The 22230-nt window shown below is 44.7% G+C and overlaps 1 protein-coding gene across 3 annotated transcripts in view; it reads left to right on the top strand.

The window, feature by feature from the left end:
- LOC118392263 (kinesin-like protein KIF21A) overlaps window positions 1–22230 on the top strand; it is a 41293-nt gene that overhangs the window by 5432 nt on the left and 13631 nt on the right. For 2 of the 3 annotated variants that reach the window (XM_035784055.2, XM_035784056.2), the window contains exons 2-20: window positions 10512–10734; window positions 12445–12627; window positions 13262–13411; window positions 14046–14180; window positions 14848–15021; window positions 15479–15594; window positions 15943–16138; window positions 16733–16922; window positions 17064–17127; window positions 17256–17459; window positions 18186–18230; window positions 18732–18792; window positions 18890–19007; window positions 19252–19440; window positions 19939–20138; window positions 20288–20395; window positions 20503–20571; window positions 20693–20841; window positions 21944–22088. In XM_035784055.2, coding sequence (XP_035639948.1) covers window positions 10512–10734; window positions 12445–12627; window positions 13262–13411; window positions 14046–14180; window positions 14848–15021; window positions 15479–15594; window positions 15943–16138; window positions 16733–16922; window positions 17064–17127; window positions 17256–17459; window positions 18186–18230; window positions 18732–18792; window positions 18890–19007; window positions 19252–19440; window positions 19939–20138; window positions 20288–20395; window positions 20503–20571; window positions 20693–20841; window positions 21944–22088 — 2719 coding nt within the window. The remainder of the gene's footprint in view (window positions 1–10511; window positions 10735–12444; window positions 12628–13261; window positions 13412–14045; window positions 14181–14847; window positions 15022–15478; window positions 15595–15942; window positions 16139–16732; window positions 16923–17063; window positions 17128–17255; window positions 17460–18185; window positions 18231–18731; window positions 18793–18889; window positions 19008–19251; window positions 19441–19938; window positions 20139–20287; window positions 20396–20502; window positions 20572–20692; window positions 20842–21943; window positions 22089–22230) is intronic. The other variant, XM_035784057.2, reaches the window with a different exon arrangement.

Raw genomic sequence — 22230 nt, 5'->3', positions numbered from 1 at the left:
TGTGTGTCCTTTGTCTCTTGTCCTAGTTTCCCCCCCTAACCGACAGAGTGAAATCGACAGCCACTGCGTGGACCCCTGCTCCTCTTTTCCTGCTCTTCCCTGTAGCTGCAATGTGACCTCTGACCCAGGAAGCATTAGAGCTGTGGCCACTGGTCAGTGAACCCCACCCCGCCCAGTGTGGTTACCCTGTGAATGGACATCACTCGCCCGTTTAGAAGAGCCCTGACAGATTTAAGCCAGGTGAAGAGAAGTGGGGGTTCTTGAGTTGCAGAATTCTCTGGCTAGAATCCTCTGGCTGAATCTTCCCCTTCTTTCACTAGTGGCCTTGGTAACTGAAGTGACATCATTTTCCTGTGTGGAGACTGGACACTAAGAGAGACATTTGTTCATTCAAAGACCATTTGAAGGAAGACGTTTTAGGGAAAAGTAGTTTGGTTTATTTGGTTGGAGGCGCTTACATGCATCGTTTGCATCAGTTGATCGTTGTTGAAATCTGCAGAGTTTGTCTTCCTGTGCTCTAAGGGGGAAAAAGCCTGTTTACTACCTGTTAATCACAGAGCATTGACGTTGAGAATTATCCACTGACTTGCTTCATGATCTCCAGTACAGTACTTAAACATGGGCAGACTGTTCCTAAAAGCAAGTACAATGGACCATAAGTTAGTTTGAAGACTGAGCATTAAACACTGACACCGCTGTTGTCAGCTGTTATTTTTTGCTGTAGCTATGACTCACAGTGATGCTCTGTAAACGTAGCTTAATGCACGTATTCCCCATTACAACACTGATATTATGACAGACTCTAAACAATGTGTCTGTCAGTGAGTCAGGGGCCTCTTAAGGTCGAGGCAAAAAGAGATCACACCTGATGTCCTGAAAAAGGCAACCGATGAACAGTGAAGGATGACAGGTGACATCGTCATCCACACGCACAACACACAGTGTTGCCTTTTGCGTTTTGCTTCACAATGTCATAATTGAAACAAACACACAACATTGGAGCATGAGGACAGGAGCACTTTGTATGAAATCCATGACGACACTGGATGATGTCAGTCATATGACAGTGGAAGTAATATTCCCATTGAAGTGCCCTTTTCTCCACCCAGCCCATTTCTTCATCCTCCCCCAGCTCATCTCCATCAGAGGCATAACATATGACATTGGTGGATGTCGTCAGATAATGATGATGATGATGATGATGACAATAAGAATATTCCCATTAACCTTTTACTGCAGTGGGCTAAATCAGGGTCTACTTTGAGAGAAAAGTATGCACCTCACACGTATGGTTATGGGCTTTAAATAAAGACACCTGTAACATGTCAAGAGTTAAAATTTTGAGTTTGCATCCCGACATTACACTTTATATACAGTACCAGTCAAACGTTTGGACACACCTACTCATTCCAGGGTTTTTCTTTATTTTTTTTACTATTTTCTACATTGTAAAATAATAGTGAAGACATCAAAAACTATTAAATATCACATACGGAATCATGTAGTAACCATAAAAGTGCTAAACAAATCAAAATGTATTTTATATTTTATATTCTTTAAAGTAGCCACCCTTTGCCTTGATGACAGCTTTTCACACTCTTGGCATTCTGTCAACCAGCTTCATGAGGTAGTCACATGGAATGCATTTCAATTAACAGGTTTGCCTTGTTAAAAGTACATTTTGGAATTTCTTTCCTTCTTAATGCGTTTCAGAAAATCTGTTGTGTTTTGACAAGGTAGGGGTGGTATATAGAAGATAGACCTATTTGGTAAAAGCCCAATCCACATTATGGCAAGAACAGCTCAAATAAGCAAAGATAAACAACACTCCATCATTACTTTAAGACATGAAGGTCAGTCAATCCCGGAAAACTGCACTCGCAAAAACCATCAAGCGCTTTGATGAAACTGGCTCTCATGAGGACTGCCACAGGAAAGGAAGACCCAGAGTTACCTCTGCTGCAGAGGATAAGTTCATTAGAGTTACCAGCCTCAGAAATTGCAGTCCAAATAAATGCGTCACAGAGTTCAAGTAACAGACACATCTCAACATCAAGTGTTCAGAGGAGAACACGTGAATCAGGCCTTCATGGTTGAATTGCTGCAAAGAAACAAGCAATTGACATTAGATCGGTGGAAATCTGTCCTTTGGTCTGATGTGTCCAAATTTGAGATTTTTGGTTCCAACCCGCCGTGTCTTTGTGAGACGCAGAGTCGGAGGAGGAGGTGTGGGGGTGCTTTGCTGGTGACACTGTCTGTGATTTTTTTAGAATTCAAGGCACACTTTACCAGTATGGCTACCACAGTATGCAACGATACACCATCCCATCTGGTTTGAGCTTAGTGGGACTATCATTTGTTTTTTAACAGGACAATGACCCAACACACCTACAGGCTGTGTAAGGGCTATTTGACCAAGAATGAGAGGGATGGAGTGCTTCATTAGATGACCTGGCCTACACAATCACCCAACCTCAACCCAATTGAGATGGTTTGGGATGGTTGGACCGCAGAGTGAAGGAAAAGCAGCCAACAAGTGCTCAGTATATGTGGGAACTCCTTCAACTATTGGAAAAGCATTCCAGGTGAAGCTGGTTAAGAGTGTGCAAAGCTGTCATCAAGGAAAAGGGTGGCTACTTTGGAAAATCACAAATATAAAATATATTTAGAATTGTACACCTTTTTTGGTTATTACATGATTACATATGTGATATTTCATAGTGTTGATTTCTTCACTATTATTCTACAATGTAGAAAATAGTAAAAATAAAGAAAATACCTTGAATGAGTAGATGTGTCCAAACTTTTGACTGGTACTGTACAGTACATCACAGAAAACTGAAATATAACAAAACCTTTTGACATAGAAACACCAGATTTTAAATTATGTTTATTAATTATGAAATCATGAAAAATATGAATACAATTCCACCCATTGGGCCACTAAGGTCATTTGACTGCAGGAAAGGGCTACAGTGCCATTTCCTTCCCCATCCCCTCTCTTCTTCCTCTATCCCTGGGCATCCATTAACCCAGGCCTGTTCTGCTCTAACCCATGTCATAGAGGGCGTAGCTGAAGCTTTTCATTCTTCTTTCAAGGGGACCTTTCAAAACTGATTGAGACACTTGTTGTAAGCAGCACAACAACAGAACCATTTATCGGCATTTGTGTGTGTGTATCCGAAGTTCACTGTAAATCCGTAGTCTAAAGTTCCCTGGTCTCAGTTTCAGGTGCAGTGAAGGGCCAGAGAAGAGTGTGTGTGTGTGTGTGTGTGTGTGTGTTTGCGTGCGTGCGTGCGTGCGTGTGTGTGTGTGTGTGTGTGTGTGTAGAACGGTCCCTCGTTAACCTCTGCTCTACAGCATCAGTGTCTCAGGTTAAAATCAACCCGGGAAGTAAAGGGTCTGTTCCAACGCTCATTAAAGGCCCAATGCAGTCAAAATATGTTTTACTATGGTTTACAGTATATCATGTTGTACAAAAGCTGATGAAACTAACACTGTAAAAGTGTGATCAAATTGGATCACTGTTATTTAACTGATAGTGGCTGGTTGAAAATACAATCTACACAGGAACGTCTAATCAGAAGGTTTGCATAGTGTTTTGGCTTTCCATGGAGACATCACCATGCAGTAAATTGATTAATAGACCAATAACAACGAGAGTTCCAAACCTCTCTGCCAATTTAACTAGGCAAGTCAGTTAAGAACTAATTCTTATTTATGATGACCACCTACCAGGGTACTGCCTTGTTCAGGGGGCAGAACGACAGATTCTTCTCTCGTCAGTTCGGGGATTCGATCCAGCAACCTTTTAGTTTTCCCCTCCCAACACAGAGACCTCTCCCAGACAAATTTAAACTATTATTTTATTTAACCAGGCAAGTCAGTTAAGAACAAATTCTTATTTATCCCTATGGAACTCCCAATAACAGACGGATGTGATGCAGCCTGGATTCGAACCAGGTACTGCAGTGACTCCTCTTGCAGTGTCTTAGACTACTGTGCCACCCGGGAGCCCTAATTAAATACAGTAAGGTACTTAATTGTTACGCAGAAATGATTTGCTCTTGATATTAAAAAAACATCTGCATTGGGCATTTAAAAACCCTGTTCCTAGTGCCTGAATTCCCCAGGTACTTGGCCACAATTTAACCTCTGATATGAGTGGAGTTAAAAAGCCAGCTGCCTAACTCTATTCTCCTCCCTTTGCAATGTGTGGATACAGGGCAGCAATCCTCCCTCTTCTTTCTGTTTTCTTCTCAAATGAATCCGAACAAGTCTATATGAGTGAAAGTCTATATGAGTGAAAGATTGATTGTTTCCTGTAATCTAGTTGTGTATCGTGCCGGTTGTTTCCCTTCAGTGTGGGTCCAGTTGCTTCTCTGGACTCGTTGTACCTCTAGAATTAGATTAGGGCTGTGACTGCTGTGGTTTGCAGATGGGAAATGATGTGTGCTGGTCTCTCAGGGGACCATTGTGGTTGGTTGAGGCGGAGGCAGAGGCTGAGGTCAGGTCCTGATCTGCAGAGAGTCAGCATGATTAAGCTGTGACTTAATCACCTTTCTTACCAGTATAGTTATTATTATTCATGGAGATCTACACACATACTGTATAAACTCAACCATATCCATAGCAGAGAACACTGGTTATGACGGTCATCAGCCTTCCCCGGTGCAGCCACTGCACCCGTGGCCTCTGGCCTGCAGTACATTTCAAATGTTACAAGAGCCATTCTGTTTGAAGTGTGTTTGTTTAGTAGGAGATTATGCTGGCGAGAAATGTGACTGTGCTACCGCCTGGCCCTGCGTCTTGCTGCCCTTTGAACCAGGTCAATGTGTGGTGGTGGTGGTATCTGTGTGGAGGAAGGGGACAGAGAGAGAGAGTGGGAGGGAGGGAGGGAGGGAGGGAGGGAGGGAGGGAGGGAGGGAGGGAGGGAGAGAGAGAGAGAGAGAGAGAATGAGAGGGAGAGAGAGGGAGAGGAGAGGGAGAGAAGGACAGAGAGAGAATGTGAAAAAGAGAGACAAAGAGAGACAGACAGGCAAGGCTGCCCCAGATAATTCGTACTGGGTCCATAGGAGAGAAAGGAGAGTCTCGGCTCAGGCCCAGGACAGCTGCTTCTGAATGGGGTAGAGCTATAGTGAGCTAGCCTGACGCTGCCCATTTTATTCTGAGAGGGGTTAGTGAGTTACCAAGTGCCGCCGCCATGGTGCATGGCTCCTCTGGCTGTCACTGTAATCGCTGTAATGAGGTCTCCAGCGTGACGCTAACTGGACATGTCACATGGGGAGAGTCTGTCAGGAGCTCTACGGTGCGTGTCTGGTACGCGTGTGTGTTGGCTTGCGTGTATGTGTGTGCGTCAGTCCATGTGTGTGTCAGCCTTTCATCTCACAGAAGCGACCTATCCCAACTCAGTTAACTTCAGCCCACCTCTTCTGAACCGGATTATTGCATACTTTCAACATATATTTTATATTCCCTGAAGCAGGCTTATACAGTTGACTGAGTTGTCATGGAGAGTAAATGTACAGTCGTTATCACTGAGAGCTAATAGCTCTCTGCTCAGTCCGTCAGTCCCCTTGTACTGTGTTAGGCAAAGGCTTTGGGTCCCCTATAGAGGTACAGGAACTGGAGAGTTAGATTACTAGAAAACAACACATAAGACTTCATACTTTTTGGCACAATAGTGTAGTGTTGTCCTATAATGGTCCTGGGAATGGAGTTGGACTCAAAGGGTGTATACGGATCACCACCTCAAGCTGAACCTCGGCAAGACGGAGCTGCTCTTCCTCCCGGGGAAGGACTGCCCGTTCCATGATCTCGCCATCACGGTTGACAACTCCATTGTGTCCTCCTCCCAGAGCGCTAAGAACCTTGGCGTGATCCTGGACAACACCCTGTCGTTCTCAACCAACATCAAGGCGGTGGCCCGTTCCTGTAGGTTCATGCTCTACAACATCCGCAGAGTACGACCCTGCCTCACACAGGAAGCGGCGCAGGTCCTAATCCAGGCACTTGTCATCTCCCGTCTGGATTACTGCAACTCGCTGTTGGCTGGGCTCCCTGCCTGTGCCATTAAACCCCTACAACTCATGCAGAACGCCGCAGCCCGTCTGGTGTTCAACCTTCCCAAGTTCTCTCACGTCACCCCGCTCCTCCGCTCTCTCCACTGGCTTCCAGTTGAAGCTCGCATCCGCTACAAGACCATGGTGCTTGCCTACGGAGCTGTGAGGGGAACGGCACCTCAGTACCTCCAGGCTCTGATCAGGCCATACACCCAAACAAGGGCACTGCGTTCATCCACCTCTGGCATGCTCGCCTCCCTACCACTGAGGAAGTACAGTTCCCGCTCAGCCCAGTCAAAACTGTTCGCTGCTCTGGCTCCCCAATGGTGGAACACACTCCCTCACGACGCCAGGACAGCGGAGTCAATTACCACCTTCCGGAGACACCTGAAACCCCACCTCTTTAAGGAATACCTAGGATAGGATAAAGTAATCCTTCTCACCCCCCCCCCCCTTAAAAGATTTAGATGCACTATTGTAAAGTGGCTGTTCCACTGGATGTCATAAGGTGAATGCACCAATTTGTAAGTCGCTCTGGATAAGAGCGTCTGCTAAATGACTTAAATGTAAATGTAAATGTATATTTTTGGTTCAGGCCAGCACAAACACACATCTGGTTCAACTAGTCACCTAATCACTGATTACCTTGATTCGTTTTGTCAGAGCTGGGCTAGAACAAACATTTACACCACTCTGGATCCCCAGGACTAGTGTTGAAAAACACTACTGTAGTCTAGAGGGTGAATTAGTGCTTAAGTCTATATGAAGGTATGGAGCAGCTACTGTATATGTCAACCATTATTCACCCTGATGGATCCAGTGTTTTCATTTCACTCATAGCCTAAAACCTGTCAGTCAACTATCCCAGCTAGAGGACAAATGTAATGTACACAAGTGCACTACTCACTCACACTGCACTGTGAAGTGTGCTCAACACTCATAAACTTCTCATTATATATAATGTCAACAGTGAAGAGGCGACTCCCGGATGTTGGCCTTCTAGGCAGAGTTAGAAAGAAAAACCCATATCTCAGACTGGCCAATAGAAATAAGAGATTAATATGGGCAAAAGAACACAGATACTGGACAGAGAAAGTCTGTCTAGAAGGCCACCATCCCGGAGTCGCCTCGTCTCTGTTGACGTTGAGACTGGTGTTTTGTGGGTACTATTTAATGAACCTGCCAGTTGAGGACTTGTGAGGCGTCTGTTTCTCAAACTAGACACTCTAATGTACTTGTCCTCTTGCTCAGTTGTGCATTGGAGCCTTCCACTCCTCTTTCTATTCTGGTTAGAGCCAGTTTGTGCTGTTCTGTAAAGGGAGTATTACACAGCACTGTACGAGATCTTCAGTTTCTTGGCAATTCCTCGCATGGAATAGCCTTCATTTCTCAGAACAAGAATAGACTGACAAGTTTCAGAAGAAAGTTATTTGTTTCTGGACATTTTGAGCCTGTAATCGAACCCACACATGCTGATGCTCCAAATAACTAGTCTAAAGAAGGCCAGTTTTATTGCTTCTTTAAACAGAACAACGGTTTTCAGCTGTGCTAACATAATTTCAAAAGGGTTTTCTACTGATCAATTAGCCTTTTAAAATGATCGACTTGGATTAGCTAACACAACGTGCCATTGGAACACAGGAGTGATGGTTGCTGATAATATGCCTATGTCCATAAAAAACCTGCCGTTTCCAGCTACAATAGTCATTTACAACATTAACAATGTCTACACTGTATTTCTGATCAATTTGATGTTATTTTAAATGGACAAAAAATGTGCTTTTCTTTCAAAAACAAGGACATTTCTAAGTGACTCCAAACTTTTGAACGGTGGCAAACATTGATCTATGTGGCTCTGGTCTAGAGGCCTATACTGTTTAAACAAACTTCTGGTCTGAAATATCTTTCTGGTGTTGAGAAAGCAGCTTTGAAGAGGCAGTGGTCAGTTAAGTTTATTGGTCTTATTCAGGAGGAATCTGTCAACAATCTTGAGCCGGTCATATATCCTGGGAGAATCTCACTTTAATTTCCTCGATTCCTCATGTTCTCTCTCCTCGCCTCAAGGAGAGAGGAAGCAAGGAAACAAAGGAAATGCAATTGAGATTCTCCCAGGATATTGTGTATGGAAGACACTGGGGGATGTCACAGAGCAAGGCTGGAGTCCTAGACATGCACACACAAGGAGGAGTGTTTGACTGTTTGTCTTGCGTCACCGCCTTGGCTGGGATGCTCTCATCACAATCAATCAGACCAATGATGTGATTTACACTGCACTGAACTCACTCTCTTTCCTCATGTAGGGACATTTGACACCAAATGAAATGCTATTGAATGTAATCTCATGACCAGTGCTGTGTATTATCTAGTATATTTGATCTCATCTTTGGCTGGAAGCCAGCTCAGCATTCTCACTTTTAGTATTTTCGCATTATTATTGTTACTTAAACGTGTTGTAAGCGGTGATGGGTATTATCTTTGTTGTGATGGTTCTGTCCTGTTTTAGGAAGTGGGCCAAAGGGATTACTGTGGATTCCCCCTAACCCCCCAAACCCCTAAAACTTGTGTCAAGCAGAGTTCTGTCAGGGGGGTGTTCTGCAGGAACATGAACAAAGAGATCAGTAATGGACTAGTATACTAGCCTACCTGTTGAGGCAGCAGCAATACGGAAATACTGAAATACTCTGTAGCAAATACAGAAGGAAGTTATGACCCAGATTATGTACTAGAGGTGTAACATTACAGGTAATGCAGCCTCCTCTTCCCCTCTTCTCAACCTCCTCTCCTCTCATCTATCCCTCCCTCGCTTTGTCCCCTCTTCTCATTCACTGTGTAATCCCAGAGAGAGGATGCTAAATAGCCGGGATCTGATGTCACTGGGGCACAAGAACACCACTGAAGCCTGACTGTGTGTGTGTGTGTTTGTGTGTGTATGTATGTGTGCGTGCGTGCGTGTGTGCGTGCGTGTGTGCGTGCGTGCGTGCGTGCGTGCGTGCGTGTGTGTGTGCGTGCGTGCGCCTAACACAAGTAATGCATTTACTTACAGTACTCTTCCATCAAGTCTTCTGAATATTTCCCATTTGAATTTAGTTGAAATCCTGTGATATTTGTCCAGTGAGTTCTGTGATGAGCTAGACAGGCGCAGGGGCAGCGTGTATGGGGGAATTGCAAGGCAGGGTGTGACTGTTTACCTCATGTAGCTCCACCGCTTCCACTCTTCTCTGAGCCCAGGCTCGAACACTGAGGGCTCTGTATGGGGCAGAGTGGTGGAGTGTGCTGGCAGCGTGAGGGGAATCGCACACACAGACACACATACGCACGCAGGCACACATACAAACACGCAGGTATGCGCGCACACACACACACACACACACAGACACACACACTCCAGGCCCCTAGAAAAACTGATTACTGAATAATACACGTATTACTAAGAACTGGACCAACAGATCTACTGTATGTAGCACAGATGAAGCTAACTGTTTTATAGAAGCAATAAAGCACTCAAACGTGGCATATCGTGAAAAGACGGGTTAAGTGGTTAACTTAATGTCTAAAAGTCAACCATAACCCTGAATCATACTCGACCTGAAACTTTCAAACTCAGCTTCTCAAACTTTCAACATTCAAACTCAGCTTATCAAACTTTCAACATTCAAACTCAGCTTATCAAACTTTCAACATTCAAACTCTGCTTATCAAAGCTTTGCCCTTGAGGTTTTGTCAAGGAGCTATGGCCTCTCTACCATCTGCATGCCTGTCACGTTCTGACCTTTATTTTCTGTGTTTTGTATTTAGTTAGTATGGTCAGGGCGTGAGTTGGGTGGGCAGTCTATGTTTGTTTTTCTATGTTTTGGTTATTTCTATGTTTCGGCCTAGTATGGTTCTCAATCAGAGGCAGGTGTCATTAGTTGTCTCTGATTGAGAATCATACTTAGGTAGCCTGGGTTTCACTGTGTGTTTGTGGGTGATTGTTCCTGTCTCTGTGTGTGCACCAGATAGGACTGTTTTTGAGTTTTCACATTTCTTGTTTTCGTTAGTTTGTTCATGTGTACCTTAAAGCATTAAAAAGTACCATGGACAATTACCACGCCGCGTATTGGTCCTCTGATCCGTTTCTCCTCTTCGGAAGAAGAGGAGGAAACTCATTACAATGCCACATCTCTGCATACCACAAGTAAATATGTCAACACATCAGAATAAGTACTGAGTCGGGTGTAGTGACAGTGCGATACGGGATAACGTTTCCATGCCTCTTCTGATAACACTATAGAAGTGAAGATATTAACATATCAGACACATCTACCGAAGAGTGGAATGTTATGAAATGACTAACTGTTATATGATAATATTTTCCGTGCCTCAAGAGTGTTATATCTCTCTCTCTATTCATGTTTAACATTTTATACAGTTACAAACCGTAACCCGGCATCTCTCTCGACCCTCTCTCAGGATTCGTCCTCAGCTGGCGAGGGAGAAGATCGAGGGATGTCACATCTGTACGTTCTGCATGCCCGCCGAGCCCCAGGTGATGCTGGGTAAAGACAAGGCGTTCACTTACGACTACGTGTTTGACATGGACTCCCAGCAGGACATCATCTACACACACTGCACTGAAAAACTCATCGAGGGATGCTTCGAGGGGTACAACGCTACCATCTTCGCCTATGGACAGGTCAGATATTTGCATGACACGCACACGCACACACACATATATACACACACACACACACACACACACACACACACACACACACACACACACACACACACACACACACACACACACACACACACACACACACACACACAGAGGCGTACATGCACAAATGCATACATATACACACATGCACACACACATTTACAAACATGCGCACAAACGCATAAAAAACACCAACACATACACGCACCATATTTGCCTACAGACGCAATGCGGTTCAGTGCTGGACACACCCAAGGAAAGGGATGGGCTCTGCCACCCCCAGGAATCCACCACGTGTCCTGTGGTCTCAGGTCCCTTGTCGGATGAATTCAAAAAACAGTGTTGTTACTGTAAGCAAGCAGAACATGTTATCACACCTTGTTTCCAATACCAAACTCACTGGCTATTACAACGTCATTCATCAAACCCCTGTCTGTGACTCAGTGAGGGATATACTATAACTCTGCTAAACTCACATTGACCGTAGCATCGTCATTTATCCAACCTTATAACTGTGTATCAGTGAGTTATATAGCACTGCTTTGAAACTGTTCTCAGTTAGGCTCCACGTCTTCATAGAGCTGATTTCAGATGAAGAGAGAAGCCAACAGGCCACGAAGACTCAGTCAACTCAGCAACAGCAGGCATGTTCTAACGGGAAAAACCTCAGGGTTTTTATTGGCTTGATAGATTAACACCTGCGACTGACTTTCTACAGTACATGTTCATATCTATCTATCAGGCTCTCTTTCACTATCTCTCTCTCTCTCTCTCTCTCTCTCTCTTTCTTCCTGCTCTCTCCCTCTTTCTCCTTGCTCTATCTCTCTCTCTCTGCCTGTCTGTCTTTCAGTGGAAGGCATTCAGTTGTACAACTGAGTAGGTATCCCCCTTTACCTTTCTTGCTCTTACTCTCTCAAACTTATTCACTTTTCTCTCTCTCTCTCTCTCTCTCTCTCTCTCTCTCTCTCTCTCTCTCTCTCTCTCTCGTATTTTTTTGTGTTTGCTTCTGTCACAGCCTCTTCCTCTGAGCTGAAGCTCTATAGAGGAGCTCTGCCAAACTCTCCTTTCACTCCTCTCCTCCTCCTCTTAATCTCTCTGTCCATTCTCCTCTGCCGGCTCCATTCTTCTCAGCCCCGTTGTCTCCCTGTCAGAGTCTCATTCAGGGGGTACAGCAGGTTGCGCACACGCAAACGCATACACATGCACACTCACACACAACCATTTATATGTACGCATGCATGCACACACACTCATATTACATCTACACAAATACACACAAAAACGCACGGCACACACACACTACTGTCAGAGTATCTTTCAGGTGACGTGTGAATTAGCGTCGCATTCCTTTGGTAGTTACCATGACAACCAAGCCCCCAACCCCAATGTGTGTGCACTGTGCAGTCGTAGCTACATATATTAGGAATGGCTTTAGTCCAGGAGAGTCATTTTGACAGGGCTTGTTTTTCTTCTATTCTGGCGTTTTGTACTGTTTTTTAAATTTGAGTAAGAAAAGCTGATCCCCCACTCCCCGTTTATAACTTCCTGTATTCATGAAATAGCAGCATAGGCCCACTGACTGTCTGAATAAGTTTCAAGTCAGATAAATGAGTAAATAAATGAAGCAATATAATTGGTTATTGATCCTATCATATTCCCGCCCTTCTTGTCCCTCTCCCATAGACTGGTTCGGGGAAGACCTACACCATGGGCACAGGGTTTGACGTGAACATCAGTGAGGAGGAGTTGGGCATCATTCCCCGGGCAGTCAAGCACCTCTTCAGGGGCATTGAGGAACGACGGCACTCCGCCACAGAGCAGGGCAAGCCTGTACCCGAGTTCAAGATCAACGCACAGTTCCTGGAGGTATGTGTGACGGAAAGGACAAAACGTACTATGTGCTTTTTGTAGCTGAGGTGATTTGGTTAAGACGTTGGGTTGGTGAGCGGGAGACCCGTATTCATTCCCCACTGGTTAAACTTTTGAACCAGAAATACAATCTCTCTCAGTAGTCTCCCATTAGCTCTACAACATGAGGAAGCTTGGAGATGCAGGTTTCTAATAACCTGAAAAGAAGCCCATTGGCCCTGGAAGGCTAGGTTGGAGCCTTCGTTATTGCTTACTTAAACCTATCCGGTTCCCTTCCCTTAGAGCTGCTAACACAAGAGCGGTATTAGGGCAAAGGGTTCTGGCTAGGGGTCGCAGCAGCTGTGTGTAGCAACCTGGAGCAGATGGAAGCATACTGTACTTCTGTCTGCTCATGGGATGTGTTCAGCTAATTTAACTCTACAGGCAGATGATTTATCACCATAGAGTAATTACTAGGGAATTACGCGTCTCACTCAAATCTGATATCGCTTGCTGGTACATGTCTCTAAAAACTAATAAAGCAGTATACTTTCTATAACCAAAATGACTTAACTACTGATGTTTTCCATGCACAGTTATTTGGATTTGGGGTATTGGTTCATTGGCTTGTTTTTTCCCCCTCCTATCCCAGCTGTACAATGAGGAAGTGTTGGATCTGTTTGAATCAACGCGGGACATGGATGGGAAGAGACAGAAGTCCACCATCAAGATTCATGAGGACGCTAGCGGAGGCATCTACACTGTGGGAGTCACCACGCGCACGGTCACCTCCGAGGCAGAGGTTAGTCTCAATCACAATCTAAAGCAGAAGAACACCAATCTGTACCTATGGTCGTTGGTTAATAAACATATGTTATTGTTGTGAGCCTAAATCTGTCTGTGAATCTGTTTGGGTCAAGGCTCAGGAGAAGATGCAGACAGTTTCGAAGTAACACAAGTTTATTACAAAAACAGGGGGGCAGGTTAACAACAGGTCAAGGGCGGGCAGAGGTCAGTAGTCCAAAGCAGAGTCGGAAAGGTACAGAACGGCAGGCAGGCTCAGGGTCAGGGCAGGCAGAGGTCAGTAATCCAGGGTGGTGTGACAAGGTACAAAAACGACAGGCAAGCTCAGGGTCAAGGCAGGCAGAATGGTCAAAAACCGGGAAAGCTAGAAAACAGGAACTAGACACAGACAGGAGCATGGGAAAATCTGCTGGCATTCTTGACGAAAAAAAATGAACTGGCAACAGACAAACAGAGAACACAGGTATAAATACACTGGGGATAATGACGAAGATGTAGGGGGCTGGAGACAAGCACAAAGACAGGTGAAACAGGGTGTGACAAACAGAATTTCTCTCTTGAATACACTGTACTAACTCTAAACTCTCCCATTCCTTTCCTGTCCCTGGTCCTCCCTCCCCCTCCCTGTACAGATGATGCAGTGTCTGAAGCTGGGTGCTCTGTCCCGTACTACAGCCAGCACCCAGATGAACATCCAGAGCTCGCGCTCCCATGCCATCTTCACCATCCACCTGTGCCAAGTCAGAGTCTGCACTCCAGACGACAGCGTACGTGGCATTGCACCAGTGGCCTGGAGCTCTCTAGAGCCAAGCCTAGGATAGGATACACTTTTCACAGTCTATTTCACTGGCTGTACTATTTTCACTGTCATTCTTTAGAAATTACATGATAAAAAGGTTATTAAGCTGCATAATCATTACCATTTTATTTGGGGGTTGTTGTAACATACAACCACTCGTTTGTTTCCGATTGTGAAAATACACATGAATAACATTTCATTTCCTAGTATTTATGAGATAAACAACAAACACCCCCAGCTGATAAACAAGAGGACTGGGAAATGCAGCGTTACCCAAGCCTCCCACATAGCTCCCCAGCCAGCGACACAGCTCACCATACAGCATATCTCCCCACATAAATCCCAATGGACACACACCAGCTGGGCATGATGTCACCCTCCTCTCTCTTCCCAGCTGATTAAATGGACAATATACAGGCTGCTACAGACACAGATATGTCTATCCACTGGTGTTGCTATTGAGAGCTATAATGGAAGACGAAAGCCACCAGTTATATTTCTCATAAGCCTAAATCAATGCTCGAGCCGAAATGTCCATACACATGTCAAAGACATGAAATTACACACACAATCACCAGGTGTATTTCCCCCCACAGTCTCTTCTTTGTTTTATTCACCATACCCATCTCCTTCAGGAGTCCAATGAGACAGACGGCCGCCTGGCCAACGGTTCCTCTGAGATCAACTCTGAGTTCGAGACGCTGACGGCTAAGTTTCACTTTGTGGACCTGGCCGGGTCGGAGAGACTAAAGAGGACAGGAGCTACTGGGGATAGAGCCAAGGAAGGCATCTCCATCAACTGTGGACTGGTGAGACTCTCACTGTAAAATAATGCATGCTATAGTTGGAAAATTGGTGAACACACAGTGCCTGGTTTGGGTCAATTTATTACAAGTTGACGGACTTTAAATGGAATTGACCCGGACCATTCCCAATGCTAGAACAGTGCATGTAAAGGTCATAGGTTACTCAGCACTAACAGGTTTTAGAGAGTCAGGACAGTGGTGATGCCATGTCCTCTTCTTGGCTGACTGACCTGAAAATATTATTATTATTATATTTAACTGTTTCAATGATACACTTGTTGTGTAGAGCTGAGAAGCTATCGGGGAAAGCACCACCTGGTGGCTGAGAAAGATATTGCAGATGTCCTACCAACACTGTGGCACCACCTCTTTGATTGACAACTGCATTTAAATGCCTCATTTTTAAGGATCTCATCTCATCTTCATGTCTCCTTGGTCTGTTTTTCCTCTCTCGCTGCAGCTTGCTCTGGGTAACGTGATCAGTGCTCTGGGGGACAGGAGTAAGAGGTCCACCCACGTGCCTTACAGGGACTCTAAACTCACCCGGCTACTGCAGGACTCTCTGGGAGGAAACAGGTCTATTTCTGGAATATCACTAGAACCTCTCCTTGAAGTTTATTATGTGGATTAATAAATTATCTGCCTAATGAAGGTCTGCTGACTAAAATGTCAATGTTTTAAAAGTAATCTATTAAAACCGGATTTTCTTTACGCTAGTGGGTGAATTAATTACCATATATTTGAACATTTATCTATTTTTTTAAAATAAATTCAAATAATGAATTTGATTTATTTTCCAAGTAGTTTACAAAGTGATTTACATTGACGTTGCCTATGTGGTTATTCCGTTTCTAATGATTTTTGTGTGTGTCTGTCTACGGCCCGTGTCTGTATTCCGTCCATCTTCTCTCTCTCTATCCCCAGTCAAACGGTGATGATAGCGTGTATCAGCCCATCTGACCGGGACTTCATGGAGACACTGAGCTGTCTGAACTACGCTAACCGAGCCAGGAACATCAAGAACAAGGTGATGGTGAACCAGGACAAAGCCTCCCAGCAGATATCAGCTCTCAGGACTGACATTGCCAGGCTACAGATGGAACTGATGGAGTACAAGACGGTAAGAGAAGGAAAGAGAGGATGGAGGGTGCGAGAGAGAGAGAGAGAGAGAGAGAGAGAGAGAGAGAGAGAGAGAGAGAGAGAGAGAGAGAGAGAGAGAGAGAGAGAGAGAGAGAGAGAGAGAGAGAGAGAGAGAGAGAGAGAGAGAGAGAGAGAGAGAGAGAGAGAGAGAGAGAGAGAGAGAGAGAGAGAGAGAGAGAGAGAGAGAGAGATTTTGTTGTTGTTGTTGCTATTTTTAGATATCATTATAAAGGCACTGTTTTCCAGGTCAAGTCACATGGTTAACTGTACCATAATATGGATCCATATAACTTTTAAGACGTACTAACGGCTGCACATGTGTCCATTGAGGTTGTATTTCTGGTAGCCTGGAATCCAACTAAACAATAGTGAAACGGAGGGATATTCAGTGTGGATTGTCAGTCTATATTTCTCTATGACCTGTACTCATCTCTCTGTTTCCCTCTGGTCTGAGCAGGGCAAGCATCTGGTAGGGGAGATATAACAATGTATAGTTGGATTGGCCTGACTGTATTGGCCTACAATAATGATCTACTATACTAACCATAGTCCTCTGGTCTCTCTCTGGTCTCAGGGCAAGCGTATGGTGGGGGAAGACGGCATGGAGAGCATCAACGACATGGTCCATGAGAACAGCATGCTACAGACAGAGAACAGTAACCTGAGGATCAGGGTCAAGGCCATGCAGGAGACCATTGACGCCCAGAGGGCCAGACTCACACAGTACCTCAGTGACCAGGCCAACCAGGTTCTGGCCAAAGTGGGTACGTACTGGGACAGGAATAATGGATCTTACTCACACTGTGCCGTGATGATTCAACATCCAGGCTAGTGGGATAGGAAGTGCTCCATTAAAGTTAATAGAAAAAGTCCTGAAAATGCCCTCATGTTCGATTATCTTCCAGGTGAGGGGACTGAGGAAATTGGAAATATGATCCAGAACTATATCAAAGAAATCGAGGAGCTCAGGTATGATGCATGACATGTCTCTTACATGTACAGTATGATGTGTCTGTTGAAAGGAAGTATTGTGACCTTTGGTTTTTGGAGTTGGGAGGCCCACAACAGTATTCTGACTGTTGGTTTTGTGTCTGCAGAGCCAAGCTCCTGGAGAGTGAGTCAGTGAATGAGAACCTCCGTAAAACCCTGTCCCGTGCCAACACACGTTCCTCCCTGTACGCTGGTGGGGGCTCCTTCTCCCCAGCCCACTTCGCCCCCGAGATAGTGGCTTCCGACATCATCGAGATGGCCAAGAAAGATCTGGAGAAACTCAAGAAGAAAGAGAGGAAGAAAAAGAAGAGGTAGGAGTTTTTGTTTTTGTCCCCTTCATACCTTTGATATTGCACTCACTCCACGTTGCTGTTTTGATGTACATTTCACATACAGTACATGCCATGAAACCGATTGCATTAGGTTTGTTACGATTTGTAACTAAGTGTATATGTCCAAACTTGTGGATGAAACAATACAAATAAAACTAAGCAATGGGTAGACTTTGATGGTAGGCCTTGAGTCTGACAGTGATATGCTCGGAGGTGGTTAGAGATGGGCTGGGCATGGCTGGGCGAGGGGGAGAGGTGGTAGAAGGGTGTGGGGGGATTACAGAGGCGAGGGGAATTGGTTTCCGTTGTTGTCCCAGGGTGTTTTGGGTAATTAGTTCTGGCACCCAGCCTTTCCCCTTCAACAGATACCTATTTCCTCTCTAATGTCTATCTACTGTAATACCCCATACATGATGATGGGTTTATATAACAAGCCCAGTCATGTTCAGATGTACCTGTACTGTACAACTGGTCTCCCTCTTTCTCTGTGGTTTAATACACATTTGATAAACGTTTGATAAACAACATAACACATAAACGACTTGGCACACACCAACGAGCCAAAAGAAGACAACCAGCGCCAAATCCTCAAAGGTTAACCTGTTCTTCCTTGCTACACTATTTTCTGCTCTCTGGTTCACTCCCTTCCCCTGCCAACCTCACTCTCTCCAACTGTCTCCCCTGTTCTCCTCCCCCACTCTGAAGACTGCAGCGGCTCGAGGAGAGTCACCATGAGGTTAAGCTTCCCAGGTTTGCTATACCCCTCTCCCCCATCTCTCTAACCCCCTCTCCTCCCACTCTCCCCCATTTTTCTAACTCCCCTCTTCCCACCTCTCTAACACATATTTTACACCTGCAGGTGGTTGCCACACCTGGAGGAAAACACACTTGTAACCTGTCACCCTTCTCCTTACCCCTCTCCCTCTTTCTGCATTGTTGAGACCCTTAAACTAAAATAAATGAACTAAAAGATTCAGCTCGTTTTGCCATGATGCAGCCACATAATGTCAATCAATCATTCACTAACGTCTACTTCAAGGATGATTCTAACAAACAAATGATTTGGGTTCTGATTGAATTGTGATTCTAACCTTAAATGCATTTTTACATTATGCAGAAAAATCAAGATAGTGTGTTCATGTGCTGTATGGTAGTGCTATATGGTATGGTAGTGCTCCCTGATAGTCTAGTGACCTGATGTCTTGCGTTTGCGGTCAATGGCTACCTAAACCTCTGGTTCTGTTCTCATAGTGTGGTCAAGGAGGGGGTACCAGACAACGAACAGGAACGAGGCAACGACGAGGCTGAGGGGGTACGTCTAAGAATGTCCTTAATTGGCATATTTATGTCAGTGTGTATGTCGTGTGTGTGTTCTTTGTACTCACATCGTGTAAATGTGTGTGGACAAGGAGGACCACGTCAGTGACCATGAGGAAGGAGAGGAGCTGGAGGGAGAAGAGGAGGAGTATGAGATGGAGGGAGAGGAGAGCTCGGACGAGTCCGACTCTGAAGAACTGGATGAGAAAGGTAAAACTCTCTCACACACACACACACACCTACACACACACACATCCAAAGGTGCTTTTACACTGTCATACAGAATGCCTTCGCAACTTTGGTCCTGGAGGGCTGTGGGGAGTGTGTGAAGAGTTTTCAAACCCAGGTCTAGCACTCCTTATTCATTCACGGCCATTAGATTCTTCTGTTGAATAGTGAATATGTCAATGAAGCCCGTCTCGTATAGCTAGCGCTGTGTGTGTACTCTGAACAGAGGACTTCCAGGCGGATCTGGCCAACATCACGTGTGAGATCGCCATCAAGCAGAAGCTGATAGACGAGCTGGAGAACAGCCAGCGCCGTCTGCACACGCTCAAACAGCAGTACGAACAGAAACTCATGATGCTGCAGAGCAAGATCAGAGACACACAGCTGGAGAGGGACAAGGTGCTGCACAACATGGGTATGTATACGAAGAAAGAGACGTGCACAGGATATGATGTCATGCATCATGGTCACAACATCGGTACAGCAGAGGTGCACAGGAATATGGTGACAGATTAATGAAGGGTTGCATTTATTTGTTTAGGTGCTTATGTCGCTAGATCTCAGAGTGAGTATCTTATGGAGTTATATAACTAACTCTATCTAACTAATCCTTTCCACCACCAATGACACCATACCTGTACAATAACAATTTCATGTATTTTTGTGTGAGTTTGTTATTTTAGACATCATAAAGTACATGCGCTTGTGTTTAAACAACCTTATTTCTAGTGGGCTGTCATATTCTGTAAATCACTTTGTGACTGTGACAGCGGTTGCTTTAAAAAGGCTAACATTTGAATGACTGATTTGATTGATATTCCATTGTGGCTGTGCTGAGCTGTGTCGGTTGAACCGAACTGTGTTGTGTCGTTTCCACCGTGACCGTGCTTAGCTGAGTTAGTTGTGTCTGCAGGCTCAGTGGAGACATGCACGGAGGAGAAGGCGAAGAAGATCAAGTTAGAATATGAGAAGAAGTTGAGCTCTATGAACAAGGAGATGCAGAAGCTGCAGTCAGCCCAGAAGGAACACGCACGCCTCCTCAAGAACCAATCACAGTACGAGAAACAGCTCAAGAAACTCAACCAGGATGTGGCTGAGATGAAGAAAACAAAGGTACAGAAAAAAGTGTGGATGGAAGGATGGGTGGGGTGATGGTAAAGTGGGTGAGTGAGTGGAGGGGTCCATTGGTGGTCGGTTGGGGGGTTGGATGGATATATTGACTGATTGATTGAGTGACATGTAAATGGTGGGTGTTTTGCTAGGTGGGCCTGATGCGCCAGATGAAGGAGGTGCAGGAGAAAAACAGAGTGTCAGAGTGCCGACGCAACCGAGAGATCGCTACTCTGAAGAAGGACCAGCGCAAACATGAGGTAACGTTACAGACAGGAAATAATGTGTGTTGCGAAGTTGTGTGTTAGTCTGTGACAAAGTTCAATTAAGTTAAATGGTATTGATATTATGTGCCTGTCACTTACAGCACCAACTGAGACAGCTGGAGGCTCAGAAGAGGCAGCAGGACCTGGTACTACGCAGGAAAAATGAGGAGGTAAGATAAACATGGTCATGTTCAGTATGGCAAACTGTAGCAAAACGTTTTGCAATGGAAAACAAAACATCTTTGTCCTTTTATCCATACGGAACGTGGCCCTGCCTTCCCCCTTCGCTAGGTGACAGCTCTGAGGAGACAGGTGAGGCCCACCTCAGGGAAGGTGAACAGAAAGGTGAGCCTACCGGAGCCCCTCCAGGACCCTTCACACCGTGGCATCCCAGGCAGACCTCACTCTGCTGGGGCAGTAGCCCCGAATGGAACCCCAAGGTACTGATGGTGTGGGTGAGAGTGTGTGTGTGCGTGTGTGTTTGCCATGTGCATAGGCATGATGTGTTTGTTAACCAAATAGCTACCCAGACAATCTGCGATGATCCTCTTTGCACTAACTCTTTTGACTCATCAAATACGCTGCTCCTATTGTTTATTATCTATCCTGTTGCCTAGTCACTTCACCCCTACTTATATTTACAGTACATATCTACCTCAATTACCTCATGCCCCTGCACGTTGACTATGTACTGGTACCCCATGTACAGGGATGGGCTAAAATCACAAAATACAATTACAAAATACAGATACAAAATACCATAAAAGATCAATGTGTCAAAATAAACTACAACATACATATTTTTTTTTTGCTTGCAATGACTGTGATATATTGTCATTCTGGATAAGCATGTCTGCTATATTACCAAAATGTAAACGCATTTATGAAAATGCACATACCAAATTGAATTGTTTCAGGGCAGGGCTCATTAGAATAATACTCAGCATGCTTTGCAAGTGTTATATACATCATTTAGCAGACTTTCTTATCCAGAGCAAGGGCACGTCAACAGATTTGTCACCTAGTCAGCTCAGGGATTCAAACCAGCGACCTTGTTGTTTACTGCTCCAACACTCCTAACTGCTTGGCTACCTGCCATTCATTTAGCAGATGATTTTATCACACCATATTGCTATCAGACTGATACCAATGCAGGTTGAAAGGGGGGACACAAAATGTGTACCACTATAAAACATTTAGGAAAGTATTTAGTATTTTGAAAATACAAAATACATTGGGGTGTAGTTCAGCCCAGTGTTATTCAAATGTCAAAATACTCAGAAGTAATTAAACCAATGTATTTCAATTCTATGTAACATAAATACTGCCCATCTCTGCATGTGTATTTTGCCAAGTTATCGTTACTCATTGTGTATGTATTCCTTGAGTTATCATTTTTTCGATAGTATACATTTCACTGTTTGTCTACACCTGTTGTTTACAAAGCATGTGGCAAATAACATCTTATTATACTTTTTACCTGATTTGAAACAGGACAACAAACAAGTCAACAACTGACCTCTGTTGAATTCCACTTATCAGGAAGTACCCGTTGAGGACGGGGAGTGTCTACACCACCAGGACAGCCCGGGCGAAATGGCAGTCTCTGGAGAGACGCATCACTGACATCATCATGCAGAGGCTGACCATCTCAAACATGGAGGCTGATATGAACCGCTTCCTCAAGGTAAAATAGATCCGCTGTAGTTTTACTGTATTTGCTACTGTATTACTACCAGGTCTACTGTATTCCTTTCAGACTGATGCCAACATGGTTTTCTGTAAGTGGAAAAAAACGCAAAAACCGGCAGGGGAGTATAAAGAGACCT

The sequence above is a fragment of the Oncorhynchus keta genome, chromosome 13 (assembly GCF_023373465.1).
Source record: "Oncorhynchus keta strain PuntledgeMale-10-30-2019 chromosome 13, Oket_V2, whole genome shotgun sequence".
Taxonomy (NCBI): Eukaryota; Metazoa; Chordata; class Actinopteri; order Salmoniformes; family Salmonidae; genus Oncorhynchus; species Oncorhynchus keta.
This window is presented reverse-complemented; position numbering and strand designations above follow the sequence as displayed.